This window comes from Cervus elaphus, chromosome 3 (assembly GCF_910594005.1).
Source record: "Cervus elaphus chromosome 3, mCerEla1.1, whole genome shotgun sequence".
NCBI lineage: Eukaryota > Metazoa > Chordata > Mammalia > Artiodactyla > Cervidae > Cervus > Cervus elaphus.
This window is the reverse complement of record NC_057817.1, coordinates 18,263,793-18,282,983: the sequence shown is the minus strand read 5'-3', so window position 1 is coordinate 18,282,983 and position 19,191 is coordinate 18,263,793. Positions and strand designations below refer to the sequence as shown.

The following is a 19,191-nucleotide window of genomic DNA, read 5'->3' as shown; positions in this document are numbered from 1 at the left end:
TTGCTGCCACCAGAATGGTCATTCTAAACAGGAATCTGACGATGCCCTTCCCTTCCTTAAGGGAAGGTTGTGAAACCATTGAGTATCCCTGTTGGCCAAAAGTGAACATGGCATAAGCTACTACTCAGAAGGTTAGGATGTACAAGATATACAAGTATACAATTTTATATACTGGATATACAAGATTTTGATGATTATTTTAAAATAATATTTTATATATGTGTTTATACAACATATATACATGTGTATGTCTATATTTGTGTTACATCTAGGGAAACTTCTACTTTTGTTAAAAAAATAGATGGTGAGCTTTAGCAGATTATTATGTAAAGTTATGACAATGTCACTTCTGTGGTATTAGTCTGAATTACAGGGTACTTTCTCAGTAATGTTGCTGTTTTATTTAGTGTGAAAATGTATCCCTAAAAGAGCAAATGGAGTCTGTCAGTAAAGAACTGGAGATTACCAAAGAAAAGCTTCACACCATTGAACAAGCCTGGGAGCAAGAAACTAAATTAGGTAAGCATTATGACTCTGATAATATAAAATAGTTAAGATCTAATAGTGAATATTTTTTTCATTTAAAGTTCTCTTTCTATACCAGATAGATAAATAGAAAGTTGTTTGATAAAAAATGAACTCTCTGCCTCACTGTGTAATTTAACAGGCAGTTGATGGATACTATGCTGTACTAACCTCTACCAAGATTTGGTTTTTAGTTATTAAATTGGGTTTGTTTCTAATGAAATCATATGTGCTAAAATGTATGAGTTAGCATTAGGTATATTGAACCGTTTAAGAATTAATGCAGATGATAATTTTGAAATATCTGTATTTTAATGACAGTATAATGAGCTCTTTCACTCTGTGTAAAGTTATATTAGCAATATATCTTTTGATATTTTTAAATTAAAAGATGACCTTGAACATATTGCTCATAGTTCCACTAATATATCTTTTATGTGTTACCTTATACATGTTTATATATTTTATATACTTAAAATTATAATAAACATTGTATGCTATATTTAGTAGATACAAAATATTTTTTATTCATCATACTTATATTCATGCCATAAATTACTGTGTTTGAGGGATTAAATCACCAGCTTTTCTAAGTTTGCTATTGCTTATTTATTGCTGTAGTCAACATTTTCATGTGTATCTAACAGAGATATTGTTTCAAAGGGTATTAAATTATATGTGGCTTGCTAAGATTTTCCTTATTAGTTTTTCAAATGGTTTTCCTAGTTTCCTAGTTCATAAGATTTAAGTTATTTTATCTTACTAGCATTATGCTTTATACTTTACAAATAAATTTGCTCCTTTGGGTAAGGTGTTTCTTTTAATTTGTTTGTTTTCTATACCTTGGAGCTCTAATATTTTTCAAGGTTTCTGTTACTGTTAAATTGTTAACTGACACATAGTTTAGAGAGAGGCTTGATATTGGGAAGTCTAAAATAAACTACTTTTAGAAATGTGATTTTTAATTCATTAAGAGATTAAAAGTGATTTGACTTTCATGTAACCCTTAAATGAAAGAAGATGCCATTTTAAATAAGATAGAGAAAAGAATATTATATACAGTTTCAGTAAGCTCATCCTATCCTATGTCTCTTTAATAAGTGCTGAATTCCTTGTAGAAATTCCTTAATTTCAAATACTTTAATCTCTCTGATACATGGCTTTATATCATTGAAGTTTTAAAAGCTTTTATTTCCTGTTGCCCTTCCTTATCTCTTTGTTTATAAGTGTCACTTTATTAGCTTTTTTCCCTGCAGGAATTGAATGGTGTTGGCTGTTACTCTCCCTCAGTTCAGGTCAGTTCAGTTCAGTCGCTCAGTCGTGTCCGACTCTTTGCGACTCCATCAATTGCAGAACACCAGGCCTCCCTGTCCATCACCAACTCCCAGAGTTGACTCAAACTCATGCCCATCAAGTCGGTGATGCCATCCAGCCATCTCATCCTCTGTCGTCCCCTCCTCCTCCTGCTCCCAATCCCTCCCAGCATCAGGGTCTTTGCAAATGAGTCAGCTCTTCACATCAGGTGGCCAAAGTATTGGAGTTTCAGCTTCAGCATCAGTCCTTCCAATGAACACCCAGGACTTATCTCCTTCAGGATGGACTGGTTGGATATCCTGGCAGTCCAGGGGACTCTCAAGAGTCTTCTCCAACACCACAGTTCAAAAGCATCAATTTTTCGGCACTCAGCTTTCTTCACAGTCCAACTCTCACATCCATATATGACCACTGGAAAAACTATAGCCTTGACCAGACGGACCTTTGTTGGCAAAGTAATGTCTCTGCTTTTTAATATGCTGTCTAGGTTGGTCATAACTTTCCTTCCAAGGAGTAAGCATCTTTTAATTTCATGGCTGCAATCACCATCTGCAGTGATTTTGGAGCCCAAAAAAATAAAGTCAGCCACGGTTTCCACTGTCTCCCCATCTATTTCCCATGAGGTGATGGGACTAGATGCCATGATCTTAGTTTTCTGAATGTTAAGCTTTAAGCCAACTTTTTCACTCTCCTCTTTCACTTTCATCAAGAGGCTTTTTAGTTCCTCTTCACTCACTGCCATAAGGGTGGTGTCGTCTGCATATCTCAGGTTATTGATATTTCTCCTGGCAATCTTGATTCCAGCTTGTGCTTCTTCCAGCCCAGTGTTTCTCATGATGTACTCTGCATATAAGTTAAATAAGCAGGGTGACAATATACAGCCTTGACGTACTCCTTTTCCTATTTGGAACCAGTCTGTTGTTCCATGTCCAGTTCTAACTGTTGCTTCCTGACCTGCATACAGGTTTCTCAAGAGGCAGGTCAGGTGGTCTGGTATTGCCATCTCTTTCAGAATTTTCCACAGTTTATTGTGATCCACACAGTGAAGGCTTTGGCGTAGTCAATAAAGCAGAAATAGATGTTTTTCTGGAAGTCTCTTGCTTTTTCGATGATCCAGCGGATATTGGCAATTTGATCTCTGGTTCCTCTGCCTTTTCTAAAGCCAGCTTAAAACATCTGGAAGTTCACTGTTCATGTATCGCTGAAGCCTGGCTTGGAGCATTTAGAGCAATACTTTACTAGCGTGAGAGATGAGTGCAATTGTGCGGTAGTTTGAACATTCTTTGGCATTGCCTTTCATAGGGATTGGAATGAAAACTGACCTTTTCCAGTCCTGTGGCCACTGCTGAGTTCTCCAAATTTGCTGGCATATTGAGTGCAGCACTTTCACAGCATCATCTTTCAGGATTTGAAATAGCTCAACTGGAATTCTGTCACATCCACTAGCTTTGTTCGTAGTGATGTTTCCTAAGGCCCACTTGACTTCACATTCCAGGATGTCTGGCACTAGGTCAGTGATCACACCACTGTGATTATCTGGGTCGTGAAGATCTTTTTTGTACAGTTCTTCTGTGTAATCTTGCCACCTCTTCTTAATATCTTCTGCTTCTGTTAGGTCCATACCATTTCTGTCCTTTATTAAACCCATCTTTGCCTGAAATGTTCCCTTGATATCTCCAATTTTCTTGAAGAGATCTCTACTCTTTCCCATTCTGTTGTTTTCCTCTATTTCTTCGCATTGATCGCTGAGGAAGGCTTTCTTATCTCTCCTGGCTGTTCTTTGGAGCTCTGCATTCAAATGGGAATATCTTTCCTTTTCTCCTTTGCTTTTCGCTTCTCTTCTTCTCACAGCTATTTGTAAGGCCACCTCAGACAACCATTTTGCCTTTTTGCATTTCTTTTCCATGGGGATGGTCTTGATCCCTGTCTCCTGTACAATGTCATGAACCTCCGTCCATAGTTCATCAGGCTCTCTATCAGATCTAGTCCCTTAAATCTGTTTCTCACTTCCACTGTATAGTCATAAGGGATTTGATTTAGGTCATACCTGCATGGTCTAGTGGTTTTCCCTACTTTCTTCAGTTTAAGTCTGAATTTGGCAATAAGGAGTTCATGATCTGAGCCACAGTCAGCTCCTGGTCTTGTTTTTGCTAACTGTATAGAGCTTCTCCATCTTTGGCTGAAAAGAATATAATCAGTCTGATTTCGGTGTCGACCGTCTGGTGATGTCCATGTGTAGAGCCTTCTCTTGTGTTGTTGGAAGAGGGTGTTTGCTATGACCAGTGTGTTCTCTTGGCAAAACTCTATTAACCTTTGTCCTGCTTCATTCTGTACTCCAAGGCCAAATTTGCCTGTTACTCCAGGTGTTTCTTGACTTCCTACTTTTGTATTCCAGTCCCCTATAATGAAAAGGACATCTTTTTGGGGTGTTATTTCTAAAAGGTCTTGTAGGTCTTCATAGAACCATTCATCTTCAGCTTCTTCAGCATTACTGGTTGGGGCATAGACTTGGATTACCGTGATATTGAATGGTTTGCCTTGGAAACGAACAGAGATCATTCTGTCGTTTTTGAGATTGCATCCAAGTACTGCATTTCAGACTCTTTTGTTAACTATGATGGCTACTCCATTTCTTCTAAGGGATTCTTGCCCACAGTAGTAGATATAATGGTCATCTGAGTTAAATTCACCCATTCCAGTCCATTTTAGTTCTCTGATTCCTAGAATGTCGACTCTTGCCATCTCCTGTTTGACCACTTCCTCTCCCTAGGACACTCCAAATACAGGAGTGTCTCTTTTCACTATCAGAGTTTAGCACAAAAGAGAATGGAAAGGGGTTTTATGTTCTTTGTATGTTTATATTTACTGCAACTTTTTTTCTGTCCTTCATGATGCTTACTTGCCTAAATGGTTCCATAATGTTTTCCTAACACATTTAGCTTTTCAGTAATGTTACTACTAGTTATTTGATCACTGTCTGCAGCAACTATTCTAAAATCATATACTATTTTAAAGATACATACAGGAAAAAATGAAGTACTTCTTAAAACTGATGTAGACACCAAAACAATTTGCCTGGTTTCAAAAAATTTTATGTACTTTTGAGCAAAGTCAGTTATAGAACGCAAGCTTTTGAAGCTAGAAAGATAGGAGAAGGGCATTATTGTAAAAGACAAAATGAATCACTGCACAGTTCCTAAAAATAATTGACTTCCCTGAACATAATGATTAATTGATACTCTAAAAAATAAAACTCTCTACCAAATTTTCTCTTTTTCCTGGAGCACATCTGTTATGCATAACAGAAATATTCATTTTCTTTTCTTAAAAAATGACTAAAGACTTTCCTACATGATACCTTTCCATTGTAAATTGGGGTGGTTTTTTTGTTTTCTATTCATTTAAGCACAAACTTTTGTGTCCAAAAATAAGCTATACAACTGCATATATGAGATGAGGGCATAATAACTAATAAAATTAACTAAAATAAATAATTTGATGGTGGTCCAGTGACCAAGATTCTGCACTGCTACATCAGGGGGTCCCGGTTCGATCCCTGTTCAGGGAACTAGATCCCATATGCTACAACTGAGAGTTCTCATGCCGCAACTAAAAGACCACACATTCTGCAACAAAGATTGAAGACCTGTGTGTGGCAACTGAGACCTGCTACAGCCGAACAAATAAATAAATATTTAAAGATAATAATAAAATAATGGGATTCTCCAGGCAAGAATACTTGAGTGGGTTGTCATTTCCTCTACCCAGGGGATCTTCCCAACCCAGGGATCAAACCCGCATCTCTTTGATCTTCTGCATTGGCAGACAGTGTCTTTGCCACTAGCGCCACCTGGGAAGCCCATTAGATATATACAAAAGCCAAATAATATTCAGGGTTAAAGAAGATATTTGGTGAAATCCATAAATCACATGGCTTCAGGTTTTACTTTTTTACTCTTTAAGACTTTAAAAGTAAAGTCATTGAACTTGCATTCACAGAGTAGTGTAACTTCACTGTATTTCTTCTGATAGTGTGTTTCTCAGTTAACAAAATGTATTTATTTGCCCTTTTTTGACTTCCTATTTGTGATACCTCCTATACTACATCTTTTACATTGTTACTTCTGTACAGGCATATGTTGGATATACTACAAGTTCAGGTCTAGACCAGCACAACAAAACAAATAGTGCAATAAATGAGTCACAGAAACTTTTTGGTTTCCAGTGCCTATAAAAATTATGTTTACACTATACTATAGTCTATTAGGTGTGCAATCGTATTATATATAAACAAATAATGGGCATACCTTAATCCTAAAATACTTTAGTGCTAAAAAATGATAGCCATCATCTGAACCTTCAGTTTGTCATAGTAGTAGCATCAAAGATCATTCATCATGGATCACATAACAAATATACTAGTCATGGAAAAGGGTGAAATATTGTGAGAATTCCCATTGTGACTCAAAAGCACAAAGTGTGCAAACGGTATTGGAAAAATGGCACCAGTGGACTCCCTCAGCTCAGGCCTGTTGCCACATACCTTCAATTTAAAAACAAAAAGAAAAAAATGCAGTTATCTGCAAAGCTCAGTAAAGTAAAGCACGATACACCTTTCCCCTATGAAGAATAATTTTTATGATCATTTGATTGATGAAACATGGAAGTTCCAGAGAGATTAAATGGGGTAGGCAGCATACAGACAAGCTGTAACAGCTACGACTAGTGTCCAGGTCTGTCATAATTCAGAAGGCTCATGTGTTTTCCACAGAACCGTACTCCCTCCTTATATGGTGTCTAAAATATTGGGGATAACATTTTGATAAGAAGAGCATGAGATTTACCAACATATCGTTGCATATAGGAAATGAATCTAACATGGATAAGGCAAAGAAGTCTGTAACCAACAGTGAGATTGTTTCTATTTCAAAAAAAATCACTATGCTGGAGATGAAGGAATTAAATGAAAGGCAGCGGGCTGAACATTCTCAAAAAATGTACGAACATGTGAAGACTTCACTACAGCAAATGGAAGAACGCAATTTTGAATTGGAAACCAAATTTGCTGAGGTTTGATATTATAATTTTTATCATACAGTTAGAGAGTAAAGAATTATTCATGGTAGCCATTGTATTATTGGAAGAAGTTTGTTTGTAACTCTGAAGCAGCATATTAATATGGTGCTTATGTTTCATGTAATGGATAAATAATGTAGTTTAATATCTGAAATGTTTAAAAAGAAACCATGTATTCCTGTGATTAAGTTGTTATTTCATACCAGCATTACAAAATTTAGATTTAATGTGCAAAATGATGTTATTTGCTTAATAATGGAATTTCCTTCCATTGTCATCCATTCATTTAACAATTATTATTTCTGAGTGCCTATAACATTCCAGATGCTGTGTGGGTGCTGGAGTTATAGCACAAAATAAGAAAGACAGTTATCTCTCCTCTCAGGGACTTCATTCTAATAGAAAGTTTTTAGACTTTTTTGATATGGTCAAAATTATTAAATTGTCTGGCAATAATATAGTTTGCAAATATTCAACAATTTACAATGAAGAAGCACTCTTCCTTGAGACTTAGTAAATTTCTCAGGTCATTCATGTTATTTGTTTGTTTTAACTGAGTCATTAAGTAATATATTAAAATTTTACTAATATTAACTAGATTTATTTATAGATGATATAATTGAAGTAAAATATAACAAACATTTAAAGTAAATTAATAGTATCATAGATTCATATCTTATTAGATTATGAGTTGACCAATATAAATGACTTGGTGAGTTGACATACAACTAGAGTTTTCCTAATTTGTTCCTGGCTTTTTCTCTCATCATCTTCAATCTATTCTTAATACTTGACACCCAAATTAGTATCTGGACTAAAATAAAGAAAGACTGTAGGATGCTTAAGGGTATATTAAAAGGAAAGACTTCACCAAAAACTAGTATTTCTGAACATCTTTTGTTATTTTCCCAGCTTACCAGAATCAATTTGGAGGCACAGAAAGTGGAACAGATGTTAAGAGATGAATTAGCTGATAGTGTGAGCAAGACAGTAAGTGATGCTGACAGGCAACACATTCTAGAATTAGAGAAGAGTGAAATGGAACTAAAGGTTGAAGTATCAAAGTAAGTGCATGTGCAAGTTTTGGTCTTTTGATTAGCTGTGTCCATGTTAGTCTTTTGGTTAGCTGTATCCACTGTACTTTGTGTTTATGAAACCTCGTTGCAGTGGTAAAGGACAATATCCTTAGTGGCAGTTGATGCGGTTTCTTTTTGTAAGAACTCTGTTAAGTAATGTTAACAAGGTTGATATTTAACTGGCATACATAGTAATGTTGGAGAGGAAATAACTTCTCAAGATTTTCATTTATCAGAGTCCAGTATTACAGAAAACACAGAACTTGGCATCAGGACCCTGTGAGATCTATTTTTTTTCACATACTAGTATCTTTTTGGAAGGAAGGGTTGTGGCATTTATTTAAACTTACTAAGAGAGTAATAGTATATCTACTTACAATAGGGTTGCTGTAAAAATATAAAGAACAATTCAGATTTGATTCAGTTTGCACATCTTGGGTATCTACTGTCTACTGTGTGTGGGCTCATTCGTTGTCGTGTCTGACTCTTTGTGACCCCATGAGCTGTAGCCCACCAGGCTCCTCTGTCCATGGAATTCTCCCTTCAAGAATACCGAGTGGGTTGCCATTTCCTTCTCTAGGGAATCTTCCCAACCCAGGGCTCTAACCTGCATCGCCTACACTGGCAGGTGGACGAGCACCTGGGAAGCTACCCACTATGCGCTGTGCTTTGTATTAAATATATATTGAATCATCCTAATCCACTTAATAATCCAGATAACATTTGTTGTTTTCATTTTACATAAAAAAACAGTTTATTCTCTTAGAATTCAAAATATATGTAGGAGGAAGTACTATACACCAGTAGTGCTTGTATTCATTTGTTTGTAATCATGTGTTAACCGCTTTAGAGTGGTATGAGGATCCTGGAGTTGATTCCTCAATCTCAAATAATTAGTAAAAAGAGTTATGGCTTACCCATAAAGTTATAGCCACTGTTTTGGAACCTTGTTTTGGTAATATCACTCATTTTCAGCCCTTTCACTATGAAGGACTCCTTTATTCTTCTTATGTCATGGACCTCACCTTTTTTAGTAAACTAAGTTATAATTAATCATTTTGTTGTATTTTAATTGATTAAGACTTATATAACTGGCAGTGAGAGTTTCTAATCAATATGAGGAAACCAAACTTAGCAGTTATACTGAACTAAAATTTCTCCAGTCCAAAGTAAAATGCATTTTACTTTACCTATTTAATCTTATCACAGTAGTCATATAGGACATTTAATAATTATCATTAAGCTCCCCTCCTTTTTTGGTAATTGGAATAAATGTATAATCTTTTTCACATTTCTGCTAACTTATAAATTAGTCAATTAAAGCATTCATTAATTGACCTTGAAATTTTAAATTTCTGTAACCATAACTGTACAATTTGTCAAGTAAGCTTACCTAATACCTTATTCCAGCTATACCAAACCATGGTAACAAATGTCTCATGAAAAAAATTGTGACAGGAGTTTGTTGGTCATTTATGTTTGGAAAATGTATATGTACAGATTGAGATCCTTTTTTACTTTAGAACTTCTCAGAGCATTTGATGTGATACTGTGTATATGAATTTTCAAGGGAGAGGAATGTTGGGAATGCAGAGGTTAAAACTTATTAACCTCTCATGGAATTATGTTTCATGAAATACTTCAGGAAACTTTACTATTTCATAAAAAGAAGAGATGCTGCCGGCTAACAGCTTTTCTACAAGGGTCTAGAAATTGGAAATTCTAGTATTTATTTACTTAGAGTATATACCTAATCATATCTGAAGTATCTTACTACTTTCTAGACTAAAAGAGATTTCTGATATTGCCAAAAGGCAAGTTGAAATTTTGAATGCACAACAACAGTCCAGGGAGAAGGAAGTAGAGTCCATCAGAACACAGCTGTTAGACTATCAGGTATGTGCAGTATTAACTCTTCGACACAGAGTCTTTTCCTTTCCAAAATTTACATTAGATATTGGATCATTTTGTATTTTTAATCAGGATATATCAAATCGAGGCTCCTGTTTTCTTTAATTGTAACTTGATTAGAAAAACTTTAATTTGAAATGCCATTGATAACACAGAAAAGCATTTAAATGCTTATAGATGCATTGTGCCAACTACTGATCACAGTTCAGACAATGGGGAGAAATATCTTTCATAACAGTATTGTTTCTTGTATCTATGTATAGTTTTTCACATATTCTAACATTATAGTTTTTTTAGGATTAAAAAAATTGCCCGTTGTCTACATTAGTATTATTATCAGTATTGTTATTTACATATGGAAGTATAAAAAAAGCTTTGTAATATTCCAACTGGTATGTAGTTAGGCGCCAGATTTAGATTTTAAATAAGTTGCATTCTAGTTCTTTTTCTTCTTCATTCTTTTGCAATTTATGTTAAAGCAATGTTAGATTTTTGTCAGATCTCATGTAGCATATTGTTTTCAATTAGTAAATTCTGATTTTTAAATCCATGGTAAGTTTTACTGGGAAAACTTGAAACTTACTACAAATATTTATTTTTATATTAGGCACAGTCTGACGAAAAGGCGCTCATTGCCAAGCTGCACCAACACGTAGTCTCTCTCCAAGCTGGTGAGGCTGCTGCTCTCTGTAAGCTGGAGTCACTTACAGCTAAACTGCAGAAGGTGGAGGCCCAGAATTTGCGCTTAGAGCAGAAACTTGATGAAAAAGAACAAGCTCTCTTTTATGCCCGTTTGGAGGGGAGAAACAGAGCAAAACATCTGCGCCAAACAATTCAGTCTCTACGACGACAATTTAGTGGAGCTTTACCTTTGGCACAACAGGAAAAGTTCTCTAAGACAATGATTCAGTTACAAAATGACAAACTTAAGATAATGGAAGAAATGAAAAATTCTCAACAAGAGCATAGAAGTCTGAAGAACAAAACACTAGAGATGGAATTAAAGTTAAAGGGACTGGAAGATTTAATAAGCACTTTAAAGGATGCCAGGGGAGCCCAAAAGGTAAAACACTGATTTTAAGTTCAGTATTTTTGAAAGAGTTACATAATAATTTTGAGTTAATATGTGCCTAAGTGGAAAATGCTTAATATATGAGCAAAATTCCAGATATAATTTATTAATTTAGATTTTATTAGGAGTTTGGGCTATTAGAATATCTGTTTATAAATAAAATGTGATTCCTCTAAGCCATAGTTTCAGTAGAAATGCTTAGATTGTAATATCAAAGAATTTTAAACACTCTAGGGAAGTATATATTAATTAAATATTAATTGTAATTATCCTTAAACATTATAGTGATTAAACAAGTAGTTGGCCCATTTATTTTTTAATGTAATTTTGTTTTTACTCTTATTTGGAAGGAACTAATGAAAAATAATTATTTTGAAATTAAATTTTATTCTCTAGGCTAGAAACATTGGGATTTTTGTTTATGAAAGTTAAACCAATGTTGCAATTACACACAAACACTAAGGACCCAACAAATACATGAAAGTAAATGAATAAATAAATGTGAATGTTAGTGATATCCATTTCAGCATCTTCTGAAAAATGTTTTATGGTACGAGTCTACTTATTAAAAAAGTCTATAGAAATTCTAAATAAACTTTTCTTTTTGGCACCACCAAGGATAATTTTATATCTTATTTTAGAATGTCCATTAATTTGTATTAAAATCATTAAGATTGGTAGAGAAATACATTATTTATTAACATAATATTAACATTTATATATGTAATTTATAAATATTTAGGTAATCAGTTGGCACACAAAAATAGAAGAACTCCGTCTTCAAGAGCTTAAACTCAATCGAGAATTAGTCAAGGATAAAGAAGAAATAAAATATTTGAATAATATAATTTCCGAATATGAGCATACAATCTGTAGTCTGGAGGAAGAAATTGTGCAGCAGAATAAGGTTTCATTTTATATTTATTTTGGTGTTTTGTTGCTAAGGTTTTTAATATAACGACATTGCATTGATGACTATGTTATTTTCGTAATCAAGTATAGCTTCTATTATTATTCTTATAAAATATCCTCTTATTTTTTAAGCTATACGAAAAATACATTATTCATTTATTTAGTTTCATTAGTAGTCTTAAAAGGAAGAATTCATAAACAAGTTTATTTGGTAAGTTAATTTTTATTTCACTATTGGTTATTTGAATTCACCTTTACAAGTTTCTACTGGCAGTCACTGATGGAATAAGAGAAGGCAGCTTGGTATAGAATAAAGCACCGAAGCTTTGGAGGCAGATGAAATTCACTAAGCAGATGCTGACTTGCCTTAGAAATTTTGTTGTTCCTTCTGCTTAAATTGTTCTTACCTAAGATACCAGTATTATTTATGCTTTCACTGCCTTCTGATCTTACCTCTCATGTCTTACCTTCATCAGTGAGGCCTTCACTAGTTACCCAACATACAACAGTAAATTTTATCATCAAGATTCCTTAAATAGGGATTACCTAGTTTCATTTTACTCCATAGCACTCATCGCCCTCTGACATATGACATACTTATTTGTTTACTATCTCCCCCTCAGTAGTATATAAATCCTGTGGTAAAAGGGACTTGGTTTTGTTTACTGCTGTGTTCTCATTGTCTTGAATAGTACTTGCCACATAGAATATGTCATTAAACATGTTTTGGATGATTGAATGGATGGGTACATGGATGGGTTGAAATCCTGACTCCACGCCTGCCTGTCTTTGTGATCTTAGGCAAATTACTTAATCTCTGAATTTTCTTCCTTTTTCCTTAATATGAAAATAATAGCAGTGACCTCAAATGGTTATTGTGAGGATTAAAGGAGAAAAATGTATGTAAAAATTCTTCTAATAGGCCTGGTGAGTGTCTCTGTGTGTATATGACCCAACTATCTTTTTTTAGTTTCATGAAGAAAGACAAATGGCTTGGGATCAGAGAGAAGTTGAACTGGAACGTCAACTAGATGTTTTTGACCGTCAGCAAAATGAAATACTAAGTGAAGCACAAAAGGTATAAATGATTAATCCTGTTTGCTACTCTATAGCAGGACCTATAGTGTTAACCAATAGAAGTATTTTCTAAGGTTGGATGGAATTTTATTTTATTTGTTTTTTTCTTTTTTTTTTTTAGTTGGAGGATAATTGCTTTACAGTGTTGCATTAGTTTCTGGTATACAATATTGTGAATCAGCTATATGTATACATATGTCCCATCCCTCATAAGCCTCCCTCCCAGTCGCTGCATCCTGCCCTCTAGCTTGTTAAGAGTACTGAGTTGAGCTCCCCATGTCATACACTGGTTTACCAGTATCTCTCTATTTTACATGTGGTAGTGTATATACCCTTTCAATTCGTCCCACCCTCTCCTTCCCCCACTGTGTCCACCAGTTCATTCTCTACATCTGTGTCTTTATTCCTGACCTGCAAATAGGTTCATCGGTACCATTTTTCTAGATTCCATGTATATGTGTTATAATACGATGTTTGTTTTTCTCTTTTTGACTTACTTCACTCTGTATGACAGACGTAGGGTCATCCACATCATTACAAATGACCCAGTTTTGTTCCTTTTTATGGCTGAGTTGGAATTTTAATTGATGATATCTTTTTATGTGTCAGCTATAAGTGGAGTTTAACCATGTCTTGTCATATAGTTGTAAAAATTGATATTGTTATTTCCAATGTTGCAACTGCTTTTTTAAAAAAAATTCTATTTCTCAATAGTTTGAAGAGGCTACAGGATCAATGCCAGACCCTAGTTTGCCCATTCCGAATCAACTCGAGATTGCTCTAAGAAAAATTAAGGAAAATATCAGAATAATCATAGAAACCCAAGCAACTTGCAGATCACTGGAAGAGGTAATTAGAAGAATTTGCATATTTTTTTGTTGTTTATTCAGTAAGTCTGACTCTTTGTGACCCCGTGGACTGTAGCATGCCAGGCTTCCTGGCCCCTCACCATCTCCTAGAGTTTGCTCAAGTTCATGTCCATTTCATTGGTGATGCCATCCAACCATCTCATCCTCTGTTGCCCTCTTCTTCTTACATTTTGATAAGTGTATTATTGGATATACTTCTGGAGTTTTCTAAATAACATTTTTAAATGAGGATGAAGCATAAAATGATGAATCTGTTGCTTATTCCACTCTCTACTTTTCTTTAGTCTTGTCTTTTGCCGATAAAGAACAGTAGATATGGCTAATTTGAAATCACTCTTCTTTTAGTCATTACTTGTCCCTTTTGGGCACACTCATCAGTTGCTAGCATGAAAGAACATTTGACTGCAGCTTTATGAGCAATGTGTTTCCTTACCCTCAATGATCAAGAATTGTTTTCATCTTTATTTTTATATTTTATTTTGAAGCGTATGTTCTAAACTCTGGATCAATTTTCAGTTCAGTTCCTCTTTGTGGATGGTTAAAAGGCTTGAAGGTAAACTAGAAATTGTTTCTTAGTTTAATCTAGGTCTTAAATTTGGTTAATAGATGGTCACATCTCTCTTCTTTATTAAATTATACAGAAAATAGTATAAACTGAATATATTTAGATGTCAACTAAAATGAAAATCTTATTATTGTAAATACATTTAAAACAATTGTTTAAATTGTGCATTTTTAAATAAACCAAAGAAACTTAAATTGTCTTCTATATTGTAAATTTCTCATTTATGTGAATTGCCACTGAGTTATTTGATTTTTGAGTATTTGCTTAATTCTTTGATTCTTTAATTATTTGAGAAATAAATACTATTTTCTGTTTTGTTTTGAGAAGCTGCACATTTTATAATGGAAATCCATTGGCTCAGACCACCAAAATTCCAACTTTTGTACTTTGTTGACTTCTATGGGTTACTCTTCTGGTGCTCTAATGAGTCAGTGAATCAAAATAAATGATTTATTACATTTTCTTTATAGATCTATCACCACCACACATTCCTATTTCCAAAACTATAAGGTCTAAATAAAGTATTGTAACTAAATTTCATCTTCATCATAACAATGAAGTTGCTAACCTATATAATAATCTTATAAATAAAATAGGCATGTAGATAACTGCTGTCACATAGAAATGCAGTTTAACCTTATTAAGACTCTTGAGAATCCCTTGGACTGCAAGGAGATCCAACCAGTCCACCCTAAAGGAGATCAGTCCTGAATGTTCATTGGAAGGACTGATGCTGAAGCTGAAACTCCAATACTTTGGCTACCTGATGCGAAGAGCTGACTCATTTGAAAAGACCATGATGCTAGGAAAGATTGAGGGCAGGAGGAGAAGGGGACGACAGAGGATGAGATGGTTGGATGGCATCACCGACTCAACTGACATGAGTTTGAGTAAACTCCGAGTGTTGGTGATGGACAGGGAGGCCTGATGTGCTGCAGTCCATGGGGTCTCAAAGAGTCGGACACAACTGAGCGACTCAACTGAACTGAAAGTAGCATTTGACTATAGTGGGCTTCCCTTTTAGCTCAGTTGGTAAAAAATCTGCCTGCAATGCAGGAGACCTGGGTTCGATTCCTGCATCGGGAAGATCCCCTGGAGAAGGAAATGGCGACCCACTCCAGTATTCTTGCCCAGAGAATCTCATGGACAGAGGAGCCTGGCAGGCTGCAGTCCATGGGGTAGGAAGAATTGGACACAACTTAGTGACTAAACCACCGCCACCAGTCTGACTAAAATTCAGATGAAGCATTTAAAAAAAAATTACATTTTTTTTAATGATTTATCATTACAGAAACTAAGAGAAAAAGAATCTGCTTTACGGTTAGCAGAGGAGAATATTCTATCAAGAGACAAAGTAATCAATGAACTGAGGCTTCGATTGCCTGCCACTGCAGAACAAGAAAAGCTTATAGCTGAGTTCTGTAGAAAAGAGGTGGAACCCAAATCTCATCACACATTGAAACTTGCTCATCAGACCATTGCAAACATGCAAGCAAGGTTAAATCAAAAGGAAGAAGTGTTGAAGAAGTATCAGCATCTGCTAGAAAAAGCCAGAGAGGTATTTTACTATGTTATGCTGTCTTATTTCTTATGGTGTTTTTTAGACAAATGCCAAATACTATTCTGCCCTGAAGTGGTGTTTCATTTCTTATTTTCAAATGATTCTATTCAGGTATTGTTACTTTCACGTGATTGGATTACAGATCTGTCAGTAAAACTGGCAGTTTGTGTTATTGACTGAGTAAACCAGTAATGGCGTTCATGGTGAAACTGTGATTTCAAGTTAATAGGTAAAGATTGAGGCAGTAAGTTAGAAAGAAATCCATCACACTGGTATCAGTGGAAATCAAATTTGCTGGAACTTTAAGGGGTAAAATCTAAAATTTAAAAATTTGCTAAAACAAGTTAAAAGATAATGAATACATATTATTCTAATATTAAGAATAAATTATACTCTAAGGCTAGGCTTGTCAAGTTGAACATGTGCTAGGGAAATGTATGCACATGTTGTTCCTTCCCTCTCATAAGGATTTTAGTATATTAAAGATAAAATATTTAAGACTTTTACAATGTAAATTTATGAATCACAATGTAAGCTATGGTTTTAATTTGTTATAAAACAGGAGCAAAGAGAAATTGTTAAGAAACATGAAGAAGAACTTCATATTCTTCATCGTAAATTAGAACTTCAGGCTGATAGTTCACTCAGTAAATTCAAAGAAACAGCTTGGGTAAGATTACAGGTTGGGTAAGAGTCTAGAAACTTTGTTCTATTCTTTATTGATTTTTCAGACCATACAGTTGAAAATTTAGTTCTGTTTTGGGGGAGAGGGGATTGGTAGCCATCCTACTTTTTCTTTCTTTTTGCCAGAATAATCTGAGAACACAGCTCTGATCATTTTTTTCCCTAGACCTACATTTGTTATAGCTTACTGCTGCCTAGAAAATCATGTTTGTATTTCTTCCTCTGACCTCTGTCTTTCTTTTCAAATCTGCACATTATTAGTTTACCTGTATCTAACTGCTTTCTATGTTCTGAATTCAGTTTATTCTTGCCTCTTGATCATTGTATTCTGTATGTGCAAAATGACCTGTCTTTCTTCTCCTAACATGCAAACCTTAGCTTCCTCAAACTTTAACTCATTAATTCAATCAACATTTATTTATTGATCCTTCCCTACATGTAGGTACTTTGCCAGATGCTGGGAATACAAAGAATAAGATCTCTATTTCCTGTCTTTAAGCCTTCATTGCCTTCATTACATTTTAGATTTGATATTGTTTTGATCACTTAAGGAACCAAGTTAAAATTATGAGATAAGTATGACATTGCATTGTACCTGCTCATGGCTAATATAATGATATTTCATAGGATTTGATAAAACAGTCTCCCACTCCAGTTCCTACCAACAAGCATTTTATTCGTTTGGCTGAGATGGAACAGACAGTAGCAGAGCAAGATGACTCTCTCTCCTCACTTGTGATCAAACTAAAACAAGTATCTCAAGATTTAGAGAGACAAAAAGAAATCACTGAATTAAAAATCAAAGAGTTTGAGAATATGAAATTACGGTAAGTCTTAGAAATATATTGTAAATATAGGAAAATGGGAATAATGATATAATAAATATAAGTGTAAGCATTTGTTATATCATGCACTGGTTTAAAAATATTGACTATACTATCTCATTTTATCCTCAGTGCTACTGATGATATGGGAAAGTCATTCCATTTTGCAGATAGGAAGCTAAGCTACAGAAAGCCTCAGTAACATGCCTAGGAGAAGATGGGAAAGCCATGATTTGAATCTAGTCAGTCTGACTGAAAAGATTCTTGTGTAGAATCTCATCTTTAACCTTTGAAAATTTCCTTTTTATTATCTGTAAAGGAAAATGACAATACTTACTCTGGCTCTTTCAAGGTGGTTATATGAAGGCCAAATGATGCTATATATGGAAGTAGTTTGAAAATTGTAAAGTAACATAAATACAAAACTTTTATTTATATACCTGTAACAGTTTGTGGCATACGTTTAAGGCTCAAATATTTGTTGAATGAAATATTAATCTTTTTTATTAACTACATAAACAGTAGAGGGCTCACAGCATTCTCTATATTAGAAATTCTAAACATTGTCCAGTCATTTATCAGAATATGTATTTTAAAACTAAAATAGGTATAGGAGTTCCCTGGTGATGCAGTGGTTAAGAATCCAGCTGCCAATGCAGGGGACCAGGATTCAGTCCCTGGTTCGGGAATATTGCACATGCAGCATGGCAACAATGCGCATGCACCACAACTGCCGAGCCTGCGCCCTGGAGCCGGCCAGCCTCAGCTGTTGAGCCCAGGGGCTGCAACTGCTGAACCCTGCATGCTCTTGAGCCCATGTTCCACCACACCTCAGTGAAATGCCCACACTGCAACCAGAGAGTACCCCGCCTACTCGCCGAAAGCCTGTATGCAGCAACAAGGGCCCAGCGCAGCCATAAATCAATAAATAAACAAATAAAATAAAATAAGATAGGTTTATATTTAGGTGTTTTGTAATCACTGTAGAACTATCTCTGGTGCTCAGTTTCTTATCTGAAAAAAAAAATGAGAAAGTAAACTACTTGACTTACAATTCTATTCCATCTCTGAGGTCCTTATTAGAACCTTTGATTTTTTATTCATTTATCCAATATGCTTCTGACAAAGTTAACACTATTTTTGCTTTATTAAGAAGCTGCCACTTTAAATAAACTATTCTCTAATAGAAAAGAGAATTAAAGTAGCATGTGGTATATTTTCAATCTGTATTTCCTCTTTCTGTTAAACTTTATACATGAGGTGCTGTTTTTGATATATAAAGTTTCTGTCATATTTTAGAGCATAACAGTTCTTTCATTTCTGAATCTGATTCTTGGATGTTGAAAATAATCAACTTTTGATATTACCTTGTATATTTAATATTTTGCCACCTGAAACACTTGAAGTTGTTGTCTTGTACCTTTGTCATTTTAGCCTAAAGCTAATACTTTTATTCTCTGTGTGCACAACGGTATGCATGCATATTTTAATACTTCTTAGACAATTATAGTTCTGTGTGATTTCTTTAGTGAAACCTTATATTTTTATAGTTTGATGATTATTTAAATTGACTTAAGTTTTTGCTGTAAGAAAGAAGTCTCAGATTGTTTAATACTGTACCTGTTGATAGTTTAACATACCTTTCTCTCATTGAACAAAGTTTAATAATTTGAATCTCCATATTGATGGCCTTATTAATGTAATATCTATATAAATACAGTGAAC

The 19,191-nt window shown here is 34.6% G+C and overlaps 1 protein-coding gene across 2 annotated transcripts in view; it reads left to right on the top strand.

The window, feature by feature from the left end:
- The window catches only part of CEP290 (centrosomal protein 290), an 89,148-nt gene that overhangs the window by 39,217 nt on the left and 30,740 nt on the right, over window positions 1-19,191 (top strand). For both annotated transcript variants that reach the window (XM_043880789.1, XM_043880783.1), the window contains 11 exons: window positions 408-519; window positions 6,704-6,909; window positions 7,828-7,979; window positions 9,776-9,887; window positions 10,510-10,965; window positions 11,717-11,881; window positions 12,857-12,964; window positions 13,678-13,812; window positions 15,689-15,955; window positions 16,521-16,628; window positions 17,270-17,469. In XM_043880789.1, coding sequence (XP_043736724.1) covers window positions 408-519; window positions 6,704-6,909; window positions 7,828-7,979; window positions 9,776-9,887; window positions 10,510-10,965; window positions 11,717-11,881; window positions 12,857-12,964; window positions 13,678-13,812; window positions 15,689-15,955; window positions 16,521-16,628; window positions 17,270-17,469 — 2,021 coding nt within the window. The remainder of the gene's footprint in view (window positions 1-407; window positions 520-6,703; window positions 6,910-7,827; window positions 7,980-9,775; window positions 9,888-10,509; window positions 10,966-11,716; window positions 11,882-12,856; window positions 12,965-13,677; window positions 13,813-15,688; window positions 15,956-16,520; window positions 16,629-17,269; window positions 17,470-19,191) is intronic.